Source organism: Hyperolius riggenbachi, chromosome 6 (assembly GCF_040937935.1).
Source record: "Hyperolius riggenbachi isolate aHypRig1 chromosome 6, aHypRig1.pri, whole genome shotgun sequence".
Taxonomy (NCBI): Eukaryota; Metazoa; Chordata; class Amphibia; order Anura; family Hyperoliidae; genus Hyperolius; species Hyperolius riggenbachi.
In genome coordinates this window covers 376,593,480-376,606,987 of record NC_090651.1, presented here as the reverse complement: position 1 = coordinate 376,606,987, position 13,508 = coordinate 376,593,480, and the positions used below count along the sequence as shown (strand labels likewise).

General features: G+C 47.3%; 1 protein-coding gene across 1 annotated transcript in view; it reads right to left on the bottom strand.

The window, feature by feature from the left end:
- Positions 1–527: 527 nt before the first annotated feature.
- Positions 528–13,508, bottom strand: part of LOC137522289 (sushi, nidogen and EGF-like domain-containing protein 1) — a 91,362-nt gene continuing 78,381 nt past the window's right edge. Inside the window, exons 4-8 of the mRNA XM_068242319.1 lie at positions 9,446–9,727; positions 9,231–9,356; positions 8,977–9,136; positions 1,458–1,553; positions 528–634 (exon numbers count right to left, since the gene is read on the bottom strand). Coding sequence (XP_068098420.1) covers positions 528–634; positions 1,458–1,553; positions 8,977–9,136; positions 9,231–9,356; positions 9,446–9,727 — 771 coding nt within the window. The remainder of the gene's footprint in view (positions 635–1,457; positions 1,554–8,976; positions 9,137–9,230; positions 9,357–9,445; positions 9,728–13,508) is intronic.

Genomic DNA, 13,508 nt, shown 5'->3' with positions numbered 1-13,508 from the left:
CCCCCGCTCGGCCACACGGAGCGGCGGCGATCAGACCCCCCCAGCAGGTCATCCCCCTAGTGGGGAAAAAAGGGGGGGAAAGTCTGATCGCCCTGCGTGGTTCCCGATCTGTGCTGTGGGCTGGAGAGCCCACGCAGCACAGAATCAGCCACAATAGCCCGGTCCCTAAACTTACTCCTGGCTGTTGGAACTAGGTATGGTCGTAAATGCCCATTTCTGACTCAGTGAAAATTACCACTTCCGCCAATGCCAGTTTCCGTATTTCCAATTTTCTGTTTTTCCGAATTCTGATTTTCCGATTTCCGTTTTTCCGATTTCCATTTTTCTGATATTTGAAGAGTATTTTATTCATCATTTTTTTGCAGCAGAGAATGCAAAAAAAATTGAAAAAAAATCAGAAAAACAGAAAGCAGAAAAATGGAAATTGGAATAATGGAAATTGGAAAATCAGAAATGGGAAAGTCTTGTGATTGGTCCAAATTTACCACAATGATCTGATTTTTGTAGAAAAATTCTGCATCCTCTGATTAGTCCAATGCTTCCGGGTTCTGCCATCGGGCTAAAATTACAGAGTTCGGTAAATTGGATTTCTGCAGAATTCCAATTTCCATTTCCATTTCCCAATTTCCGTTTTCTGAACGGAAATACAGAAGTTTCAATGCCACAGAATCGGAATGAGCATCCCTGGTTAAAACTCGTCGAATGATTAGGTCCAGATTCGGACTGGGCCACAGTAGTACAGTTTTTTCCCTCGGTGGGCCCCGCCTCCAGGTCTCTGGTGGGCCGCCCCCTCCTTGTCTGACAGAGCTCCAATTGCTGCCTGCAGCACAAAAATTCTCTTCTCAGTGCTGTAATCACTCATGCTGAGAGCAGTGGCGTAGCTAAGGAGCTGTAGGCCCCGATGCAAATTTTACAATGGGCCCCCCCCCAAGCACTCTATACATAACAATTGATTTGACGCACCAAAACCTGCCAATGGCAATTACAGTGTCAGAGGTGCAAGAAGGAGATGGGAAATACCTTGTTAATGATTACCACTGTTCAAAGTATCTATAGATGTGATTATTATGAGCAAAGGACCAATAGAGAGGTAATACTGTAGTTTAGGGAGGGACCTTCGGGGCCTTTTTGGCCCAAGGGCCCCGATGCGGTCGCAACCTCTGCAAAGTAGGACATTACTTTATATTGAAGGAGGGGACTCTATGCAAAGTTTTGCTGGGCAGCAGTGTCTCTGAATTACAATGCTGCTAAGATCATGTACATTTGGCCCTGTCCATAATACATCATGACCACGCCCACCTTCTGGTGCATGGTCACGCCCTTTTTTCCCCGCAATCATGTGATGTGTGGGCCCCAGGTTGAAATTTCTTTGGTGGGCCCCCAGTGTCCCAGTCCGACCCTGATTGGGTTTATTTAAAATAAAGTATTTTCCCTAATAAAGGAAAAGAAACTGTTACCTGGAGAATCAGGCTGATAAATTGGAATTGAAACATTCAGGTAGAAATCATCAATAAAGGGAGTTTCATCTGTAGGGGGGACATCAGTGGAGTTATCTGAAAAAAGAAAGAAAGAAATTACTTTTCTAGATATTGTTCAGTTTTATCCATCTGTTACACTATTGGATAGGCGTTATGCAATATGAATTATTGATTTTATCACTGTTGTAAGATACTGACACTCCGTCTCCTGTATGTACATCATAGATTGCTACTCTGGCCAGTGACCAATACTGATAGTAAACTGGCTGCAGGGTTTACTTATCCAGCTTCATTGTAAAAAATAGGAATGACAGCATTGTATATGGAAATATGATTAAAAAGAGCTTGTTTTTAAAGGATACCCGAGGTGACATGTGACATGATGAGATAGACATGGGTATGTACAGTGCCTAGCACACAAATAACTATGCTGTGTTCCTTTTTTCTTTCTCTGCCTGAAAAAGTGAAACATCAGGTATGGAGGTGACTGTTTCTGTCTGGGTCCGGACCGGGTCAGACTACAGCATAACCCTCACTGATAAGTAATAACAGCCATAAAACACTTTCCTGTCAGTAAAGAGCTTCTGAGAGCAGGAAAGAGATAAAAAGGGTCAATAACTCATAGATTTGAGCTCTGGCATACTTCATTGAAGGTGTCATTGAGCAGAGGCAGTGAAACAGTAGAATCTTAAAAAAACTAGATTTTAATATAAAATAAAACTCTGGGTTATCTAAAAAAATGGCCATTTTTAGGAGAAGATGGACAGATACAATTGTTTTTAAGAAATAAACCACAGATTAACAATGACATATTTGTTGATTACAAAAAATAACGTAAAGTATACATACAAACATTACAGTATTTTCACTCCTTTATTTTTACTCCGAGATTAACCACTGTACCCCGAATTTCTCCGTCCCTTTTTTCCCCCCAAAAAAACCAAGGGACGGAGAAATCCGTACCTCACGCGCTACTGCCACTGTCCACGCTCCCGCTGCTCGTGCGCGTGCTCCAGCCGCTCGTGCACGCCGCTGCCCGTTTGCCCGGAGATCAATGAACGGGAAAATCCATTCCCGTTCGTTGAACTAAGCCCCCGCAATGATCTGCTGCTTCTATGAGAAACAGCGCGATCATTGTGTTTTTCCCAGCCTCATAGTGCTTCCTGTAAGCGTCCTTCCGACACTTGCAGGTCGCATGAACACAAACTCACTGTGGCAATCTTGTGGCCAAATAGTAAAACTACACCCTAAAGCATTTTACATATACAAATACATAAGTTTTACACAATAAATTAACTCATTACCTCCCACACTCCCCAATTTTTATTTTTTTTTTGTAATAAAAAAAAAATACAATAAAAAAACATAAATAGTTACCTTAGGGACTGAACTTTTTAAATATTTATGTCAAGAGGGTATAACACTGTTACTTTATAAACTATGGGCTTGTAATTAGGGATGGACGCAAAACTGAAAAAAATGCACCTTTATTTCCAAATAAAATATTGGCGCCAAACATTGTGATAGGGACATAATTTAAACGGTTTTATAACCGGGACAAATGGGCAAATACATTTCATGGGCTTTAGTTACAGTAGCATGCATTATTTAAAAACTATAATGTCCGAAAACTGAAAAATAATAATTTTTCCCCACATTTTTTCCTATTTTCCCATTAAAACACATTTAGAATAAAATAATTCTTGGCATAATGTCCCACCTAAAGAAAGCCTAATTGGTGGTGAAAAAAAACAAGATATAGTTCATTTCATTGCGATAAGTAATAATAAAGTTATAGATGAATGAATGGAAGGAGCGCTGAAAGGTGAAAATTGCTCTGGTGCTCAATGGGGTAAAACCCCTCAGTGGTGAAGTGGTTAAAGAAAGACAAAAAAAAATCATTTTACAGCAAAACGCCTATTGGGTATGTCAATTTACTTAGTACTGCAGTTAGAGTTGCACTGTTTTCTACTTCCTGTAGACAGTTGCATGCCAATAAAGTTGGCACTGAGTTCTTTTTATAGATGTATTTATTGCAGTATAAGAGTAAATGCACATTTTTACAATGACATTTCTGTAAACTACGGAAATAGAAAATAAGCTTCTTCTAAAGCTTTGAAGTGGAGGGGCTCCTGAGCCAAATCATAGCACTTCTTATGATCAGAGGCGGGACAAGGTCCTCCAGCACCCAAGGCTGAGACACCAAAGTGCGCCCCTCCATCCCTCCCACCCCAGCTGTCACACACTGATTGCTATTAGACTAAGAGGCGCCACAGGGCCCACAACCTCCCCAACACCTTAATATCTAGTTATCTGGCTTGCAGTCACTGCCATGTATCCCCTTTTCTTATTTCTTTCTGCTTCAAACACAATTAGGAATGACAGCTGAATTAATTCTGCGCCCCCTCCTACACTGCGCCCTGAGGCTGGAGCCTCTCCAGCCTATGCCTCGGCCCGGCCCTGCTTATGATACAGAATGAGCCTGGCCTGATGAAGCAGGTATAACCCGAGGAACGTGTTGTTGTTTGTACCTCATAAAACATCTTTTTAGTGATGCTTTGAGGTAAGCTTGTTTTTCTTACCCATTTATTCTTTGTAAAGTGAAGCCGAGGTGAAAATAAACTGATAAGATAAACAATTATATTTATCCCCCTAATCCTAAAAATGATTTTTTTAAAGTATCCCAGGGTTTTCTTTAATATTTTAAAATTTACAAAGTAGGTTGAAAGTTTTACTGTCTTTAATCAGTGGTAGCCTATTAAGTGTCCCAGAGTTAGAAAAAGGTCATTAGTTCATGTATTGTACCTCTCCCTGCCCTCAGAAGTTGTATTCTGCCAGGAAAACTTTTATGGCTGTAATTTGCTTATCAGTGATTACTGGGATTACTATATTCCCAAGACAGAAGCTGTCACTTCCATTCCTAGAAATTAACTCTTTCAGGCAGCAAAATAAATCACGTAAAACAGCCTGGTTATTAATATGTTTTGGACTGTACATACACATTTATCTCATCATGTCACATGTTGCCTCAGGTACTCTTTAAGAGTTTTATGACATTAGGGGCACCTCCTTCATGCAGTTTCATACAGCCTCGTTAGATGAGTACTGGCAGTTTAGGCTGCTTTCACAGTGAGACGTTACAGGCGCATGTTAGAGCAGCCTGTAACGCACCCCACCACACAGCAATGAAAAATCAATGGGCTGTTCACAGTGCCCACGTTGCTTTACACAGTAACGCTGCACATTCGTTTGAAGTGCAGCATACTGTGCGTTCTAGCGGCTTAAGCCGCGTTAGACTGTTTGCACATGCTTAGTATGGGTGTTTTTTTTATTTTGTGGGCAGAGAGGAGGCAGGGAGAGGCCGCTACATAGCCAGGCACATGGCTACTTTATATTCACTGCACTTGCAGTGTTTACTTCTTGAAGCGCCCGCTGATTGGCTGGCGGGACCACGTGATGCGGAGAGCTCCGCTCACGTGGTCTCCGCAGCGCATCCGACAGAGCTGGCGCACCAAGAGCTGCTTGTAACGCGGCTCTTGGTAGCGTCCTGCTCCAACACCACCAGGCGTTGCGTTAGGGGCACGTTATGCGACCTTAACGTGTCATCTAACGCAACGTCTTAGTGGGAAAGAAGCCTTAGAGTAGTTCCTACTGACACACTACCCATTTCTTTTCCTGGAGACTGACCCATATCCAACACCACCGGAGAAAAGACGCACTTATCCTAGTTGCTGTCTTAGCCACTTGGGTTGGTGAGTGAGTACCCTTCTTCTTCTGATACTTTTTCCACTAGTACTTACATATGACACTATACAGGCCTCCTGTTATCTCACTGTGTGTTTCCTATTGTTCTTGTACAGATATTCTTTAATACTTTACTTCTCCCTAAATCTTTGAAGTAATCATTTCAGTAAAATAAATGTAACTTACCTGTGGGGATGTTGCTTCTTTTGTCCCCATATATAAAATTGGTTCCATCAATTATCTGAAGGTATTAAAGTTTTTATTGGAGTTCTAAGTTAATATTCATATTCCATAAGAGCAGGGCAGTTTCTAGGCTAAATTTCACCCAGTTCGAGAGTCAAAAAATATGCCCCCCCCCCCCCCCCCTACTTCCCCAAAATCAGAGCTGCTAAGTGAAATCATGTCAAAAGGCTTCTTGAAACCAACTCACCATTTTATTTTTTTTTTACTTATGCTTAACACAAGGTTTATTGAGAGAAATGTTGCAATCCCACTGGCCTGACCCCACAACCCCCCCTCCCAGTACATGGGACAGCATGGTGGCGTAGTGGTTAGCGCTCTCGCCTTGCAACGCTGGGTTCCCGGCTCGAATCCCAGCCAGGTCAACATCTGCAAGGAGTTTGTATGTTCTCCCCGTGTCTGCGTGGGTTTCCTCCGGGCACTACGGTTTCCTCCCACATACCAAAAACATACAGATAAGTTATTTGGCTTCACTCTAAAAAATTGGCCCTAGACTATGATACATACACTACACTGTACATACATAGACATAGGACTATAGTAGGGATTAGATTGTGAGCTCCTCTGAGGGACAGTTAATGACAAGACTATATTCTCTGTACAGCGCTGCGTAATATGTCAGCTCTATATAAATCCTAAATAATAATAATGCTGCAATCCCACTGGCCTGACCCCACAACCCCCCCCCCCCCTCCCCCCCCCAGTACATGTTGCAATCACACTGGCCTGACCCCACAGCCACCCCCTTAGATAACTTAACAGTCCAGCCAGGGAGTCACAGTCAAAATCAGACCATGGTGGTATGGTGGTCTGACCACCAGCCCAGGGCAAAAAGAGCGCCACCCTCCCCCAACAGCCACGTCAGAAAGAGAGAGGCAGTGCAGTACATAGACTGCCTGCCTACTTACCATGATGTTGTCCACCATCCTGGCAGGTGGAATTGGATTCTGGTCCTGGAAGAAGGCGCCAGGCCAGGATCGGTGGGGGTCCGGGCGGGGGACCACGGAGCCAGAGGTGCTAGCGGGCAACGGCAGCAAGGGCAAGACACACACACTAATAGCAGCAATAGGGCGCTTTGCTGGGCTGGGTGCTGTGCAGGGTGCTTTGCTGGGCTGAATGCAGGGTGCTTTGCTGGGCTGAGTGCTGTGCAGGGTGCTTTGCTGGGCTTTGGGCTGTGCAGGGCGCTTTGCTGGGCTGAATGCTGGGGGCTGTGCAGGGTGTTGCTGGGCTGCATGCAGGGTGCTATGCTGGGCGCTGCTCAGGGTGCTTTGCTGGGCTGGGTGCTGTGCAGGGTGCTTTGCTGGGCTGCATGCTGGGGACTGTGCAGGGTGCTATGCTGGGTGCTGGGGCTCTGCAGGGTGCTTTGCTGGGCTGCATGCTGGGGGCTGTGCAGGGTGCTTTGCAGGGCTGGATGATGGGGGCTGTGCAGGGTGCTATGCTGGGCTGGATGCTGGGGGCTGTGCAGGGTGCTTTGCTGGGCTGGGTGCTGGGGCTGTGCAGGGTGCTTTGCTGTGCTGGGTGCTCTGCAGGGTGCTATGCTGGGCGGGATGCTGGGTGCTCTGCAGGGTGCTATGCTGGGCGGGATGCTGGGGGCTCTGCAGGGTGCTTTGCTGGGCTGGATGCTGGGGGCTCTGCAGGGTGCTATGCTGGGCTGGATGCCGGGGGCTGTGCAAGGTGCCTTGCTGTGCTGGGTGCTCTGCAGGGTGCTATGCTGGGCGGGATGCTGGGGGCTCTGCAGGGTGCTTTGCTGGGCAGGATGCTGGGGGCTCTGCAGGGTGCTTTGCTGGGCTGGATGCTGGGGGCTCTGCAGGGTGCTTTGCTGGGCTGGATGCTGGGGGCTCTGCAGGGTGCTATGCTGGGCTGGATGCCGGGGGCTGTGCAAGGTGCCTTGCTGTGCTGGGTGCTCTGCAGGGTGCTATGCTGGGCGGGATGCTGGGGGCTCTGCAGGGTGCTATGCTGGGCGGGATGCTGGGGGCTCTGCAGGGTGCTTTGCTGGGCTGGATGCTGGGGGCTCTGCAGGGTGCTTTGCTGGGGGCTGTGCAGGGTGCTATGCAGGGCTTACACAGACCTCAGAGCTGGCGGCGACCCGACCGGAGAACGGCAGAGCAGAGCGCACACTACCACCAGCATCACTTCATGCAGGAAGTGGTCATGGTCAATGACATCACTTCCGCATGTGCATTGTCTGCGGGTGTGCGCTAGAGATGGGAAGTTCGGATCTTTTCAATGATCCGGATGATTCGAATCGGATCATTGAAGAGATCCGGATCTTTGATCCGAATCTCGGATCATTTTACTACCGAAGCATTCGGGGGTGAAATGAACAGCAGGACAGGTCTGTGGACAGGAGAAGGGGAGGGGGGTGGACACACAGAGAAGGGGAGAAGATGGACAGAGGGCAGGGAGTGGACAGAGATGGGAGGAGGGACGAGCAGAGAGCACAATACCCACATGCTGCAATCATGCTTTACATGTATTTCACCTATATGTTCATCTAAATACTCTGAATGCAAACGTCGCACAGTGAAAGAAAGCATTCCCCGAAGTGAAGTGCAGCTGTTTAGAGCAGAGTCTGGGAGGATCATATTGCCTTTCAATCACAGTGCCTGCAAAGTTACTGAGCTGTGCTGAGCCAAAAGCTTCCCATGTGATCACTGTGCAGCACTACGGAACAGCCAGCCTATAATGGGCAGCACGTTATAGCCAGTATGTGTGCTCTACACATATCTGGCAGTGGCACCCATGTCCCCTCTCTCTCATCTACCTGTCCCTGCAAGGCTGCCTCCCATCCAACTCAGCGATCCATCCCTGCTCTGCTTCCAGGACCCCGCTGCCCGCTGAGAGGGGGCGTGTCGCTCCTTGCCCCGCCCCCTTTTGCGATCCGAATCACTCATTTTGATGATTCGGATGATCCGACTCACAAAATAGATTCGGATCAAAGATCCAAATCGTTCATGATCCGGACAACACTAGTGTGCGCTCTGCTCTGACACTCTCCGGTCGGGTCGCCGCCAGCGCTGAGGTCTGCAAGAGAGGCAGGCAGCAATGGGAGGCACACGGGGGGGGGGGGGGGGGGGGGTACGCGACATACGCGAACTGAAGGCGGTGATCGCGCTGCTGCGCACAGCTCCTCCTGCCTCTCGCTGCACCGCATCTGCGCGTCACTGGCTCCTAGCAGTCACATCCTTCTGCTTCTGCCTGGCGCCCCCCCCCCCCCCCCATCTGTCTCTCATCGGCGCCCCGTTCAGCAGAACCGGCTGAACGGGGCAAGAAACGGCCCTGGGGGGGTGGTACGCGACATACGCGAACTGAAGCCGGTGATCGCGCTGGTGCGCACAGCTCCTCCTGCCTCTCGCTGCACCGCATCCGCGCGTCACCGGCTCCTAGCAGTCACATCCTTCTGCTTCTGCCTGGCGCCTCCCCCCATCTGTCTCTCATCGGCGCCCCGTTCAGCAGAACCGGCTGAACGGGGCAAGAAACGGCCCTGCATAAGAGAACACTGCTTCCCACATACCTAAAAATCCATTCACATCTTCAGGATGCAGTCCATCTACTTTGAAGACCCATCGGCCAGTCACATTGACGTTACTCGTGGAGGATAGATTTACGATGTCTAGCGTCATGGAGCCCGGGAGTGTGTAGTATCCCGTGCTGTACCCACTATTTAGACCAGCCTGTAGAATGAATAAATAAGAAATAAAAATGGTGATTTGCAAGTTATATCTAATCCAATTACACTCATAGTTGCCAAAAGAATCACAAACTTACCAGTGCCAAAGGACCTTCGGTTAGGTTGCTGCTGGCATTCACACTTGGCCATTGAAGGTCATCATAATTTAATAAAACAAACGTGAGATTGCCATCAGAGCACAAAATGGCTTGGAAAGTGTTCACCTAAAGAATAAGAACATTGTATCTACCGGTAATTAGATAAACAACTTTTCAGCATCATTTGTTTGCAGTTAGGGCAAAATTTGGCATACCTTGTCTGTTCTAGATCCAAAATAGGCAACTCTGTTCCACGTTGCCACAAATGCCCACTGGGCCGTGAAATTCACATCCCGGAAGTAAGTCATGACATCAGAAGTGGCCCGAGACAGGAGATCAGGATCTGTGGTCTCACGGTAATATACATCACCCGCCAACTGGTTATTAATGTCTGCCCAGAAGAGAGCCACGAATGGATTTCCAAAAGCCACGGGGAGAGCTTGTGGTGTATATTGTCCAATTTGAAAGTGAAAGGACAAGAGGCCATTGTTATTTACCTGTGTGGGATACAAAGTTTCAGGATTAACAGACTTATTTTCCCGCCTTAATATAAGAAGAAGAATCTCTTTCAAGGCCAAAAACTGAACAATATTACTTGTATAACAATCAGCCACAAAATATTATAATACACAAAATATAAAGAAAGGGACATGTGTATGTCCACAATCCTATTATCATTATCACAAAGTTTACCTAACATAAGTGATTGAAGAAGAGAATAAGTATACATTTTTAACCCATTATCAGTTCACTGGTACAGCTTAGTTTCTTCTAGATACATTATCAATACACAAGACACACACACACACACACCACACACACCAAACACACACACACAAATAGCAGAAGAGGTAGAACAGGTCCTCAGAACCACCAATTGGACCTTGTTTGATCTACAATCAGCCTGCGTGTACAGCCTGCTCACAGACAGGAAACTGTCAGGACCTAGGTCCTGACATCACACCATGGGAGGGGTGTCACCACAATATCAGCTACACAGCGCCCCCTGATAATGTATTCCAAAAAAGGTAAATATTTCTCATGGGAAATGGGGTATTCTGCTACTGATTGGGATGGAGTTCAATCCTTGGTTACACTTCCCTTTTTAAAGGACAACTGTAGCAAGAAGACTATGAAGGCTGCCATATTTATTTCCTTTTAAGCATTTCCAGTACCTAGCAGCTCTGCTTATCTATTTGGCTGCAGTAGTGTCTGAATCACACCAGAAACAAGCATGCAGCTAATCTTACCAGATCTGACAATATTGTCAGAAACACCTGATCTGCTGCATGCTTGTTCAGGGGTCTATGGCTAAAAGTATTAGAGGCAGAGGGTCAGCAGGACTGTCAGACAACTGGTATTGTTTAAAAGGAAATAAATATGGCAGCCTCCATGTCCTTTAAGGATGATCAATGAATGCAAATAGTTCTGAGTTGATTCAGGATTATGCAAATTATGTATGCACATGTGTACATCTTGAAAATGGACCAAATTAATTCCACCTTCATGGCATTTGATTGGTGCATTTTCAAACTGCATACATTTGCATACAGAGTTTGCATAATCCTATATCTCAACTCTGAATTATTTGCATCTCATTACCATACCTATTGGTAGTGCTGCTGCTACTGATGGTATAAATAATGAACAGATATATACCTGTAATTAATGATAGATAGTACTGTGCCAAATTCCTTCTTTGCAACATTTTTCATAAATGCTTTAAAGCGGAACTGAATACTAAATAAATGCAAAATGTTTCACTTACCTGGGGCTTCTACCAGCCCCTTCCAGCTGTCCTGTCTAGTGCCGGTCCTCCACGATCCTCCATTCTCCCGCTGTCAGCTACATTCATTACTATTGATTCGGCAACTACGCCTGCACACCCCGGGCCACGCGTATCTTTCTTCACGTTCACACCCGCAGTAGCATCATGTGCTATTACCGCAGGACGCTATTGCGGGTAGGAACGCAAAGAAAGTTACTTGTGGCTCGGGGCGCACAGGCCAGGTTGCCGTCGACTTACAAGTGCCAGGTAGCGAGGGTAACAAAACTAGCTGGCGGTGGGAGAACGGAGGATCGTGGTGGACCGGCGCAGGACAGGAAGGCTGCAAGGGGATTGCAGAAGCCGCCGGTAAGGTTTTAGAATTCAGTTCCGCTTTAACTGCTTGCCAACTGCGTAACAGCAATGGGCATGGCCGCGGCGGCAGCCCTAGGACCGCCTAATGCAGATCGGCGTAAAGTCCTGGGGCAGCAGTTTGCAGGAGATCGCAGGCAGGCTGCACGCGCATCTCCTGCTTGGTGGGCAGAGTGTAGCTCCACCTTCAGCCTCCGAGCGGCAATCGCCGTGTATTATTTACATGTACAGCGCTGCGGTCAGCAGCAGCGCTGTACTGGGGACAGTCGTGTGACACGGCTGTCCCCCTGGGGGACAAGAGAGCGATCCGCTCTCATAGGCAGAAGCCTATGACAGCCGATCACCACGATTGGCCGGCTGAGGGGAGAGAGGGATTGTAGAAAAAAATAAAAAAAACTATAAATATGAAAAAAATAAAAAATAAATATTTATAAAAAAAATAAATAAACCCCGTGGGGGGGGGGGGGGGGGAGGGGTTGTCGATCAGACCCCACCAACAGAGAACTCTGTTGGTGGGGGGGAAAAGGTGGGGGATCACTTGTGTGCAGAGTTGTACGGCCCTGCATCTTGGCCTTAAAGCTGCAGTGGCCAACTAAGTAGAAAATAGCCTGGTCACTAGGGGGGTTTAGCACCATGGTCCTCAAGAGGTTAAGTAAACATGGAGCAAAAGAAAAGTGCCTAGTGTGGATACTTGCCTCAGTATAGAGAGAAGCTCCTCTACTCTAGAAGCTCCTCTACTCTAGAAGCTCCCCCCATTCCACTGCTGAGACTCTCTGAAGCTCGCCAACAAGGGCTTGTCCATGGAGCTCACCAACACCGTGCAGGAGCAGATAGTTTGCTTCTGTGCAGTAATATGGAACCAAAGAGGCTCAACTTTTCCCACCAAGTTCAATCAGTGCCTCCATGCTACTGCACAGACTAGGGTTGCCAGGTCGGCTGATGGAGAAAACCGGACAGGGGGTGGAGTTAGGGGCGGAGTCAGAAGCGCACTTTTATGTAGAGTGGGGCTAAGCAATGGGCTTTTTAAAAAATGTTTTTTACAGTATTTATATCGCACTGACATCTTCTGCAGCACATTACAGAGTACATAGCCATGTCACTAACTGTCCTCACCAGTACATGCACATAAGAGACCACTTTTCACCAGTAAATGCACATAATAAGAGACCGCTTTTCACCAGTAAATGCACATAATAAGAGACCGCTTTTCACCAGTAAATGCACAAGCATTACACATAGCAACGTCGGGAAGCGCGGGCTCGGGGGCGGTACTTAAGCTGGCGTAACTTACGCCGCGTAAGCTGGCTGGCTGTGCCTTTGACTGACAGCCAGGCAGCGAATCAGCGGTCGCGCAGTGCTGGCGGACGGGTGGCGGGCCTGTTACCCAAAACGGGCTACACTGACTTCATAATCAAACTGTATTTCAATTGCTGTAATCGTGTTGAGAGACAGCAGTAACATAAGGTTTGACAAGCATGATGTGTGACAGCGTGCTGCTTCTATACAACACCCCCTGAGCTTTGTGTCCCCATCTCTCACTATCTTCCTACCTGGGTTAGTGCTGGCCCCTGTAGCAGATCCGAAGTTGAACGCCATATTGCTGGTGACGAGTCCTGCACAGTTTTGCCGAATTACAAACTGCAGGAAAACCCCGCTCCCACCATCAGGAGACAGCCTCACTACAGACACTGCGCATGCGCACACAAGTTAGCGCGGCATGTCGTACATCACCATGTCGCAACTTCGGAGCCATACAGGCCGCCATGTTGGAGGCGGATCTCAGTATTGTGATGTGATGACCAACAGGGGCGGTGCCATATCCACAGTAGTGCTTCCCGAATCCCTATTGCTAATCGGGCAGAATGATCTCTGTGACTCCGAAACGGCTGATGAACGGATGTTTCGGAGTTACTGGCGGCAAATGGCAAAAGGCATAAAACCGGACATCTTAATTGTCCGGTTTAACATGCCTTTTTGGACAGGACACAGCGGCCAAAAACCGGACTGTCCGGTCTAAAACCGGACACCTGGCAACCCTAGCACAGACACAGGCTATTCTGTGTCTGCACAATTCAGGTGCATTTATTCATGTATGAGAGGGAAAGTGGCACCCAAGAAATAATAAAACTGAGTTAAAAACA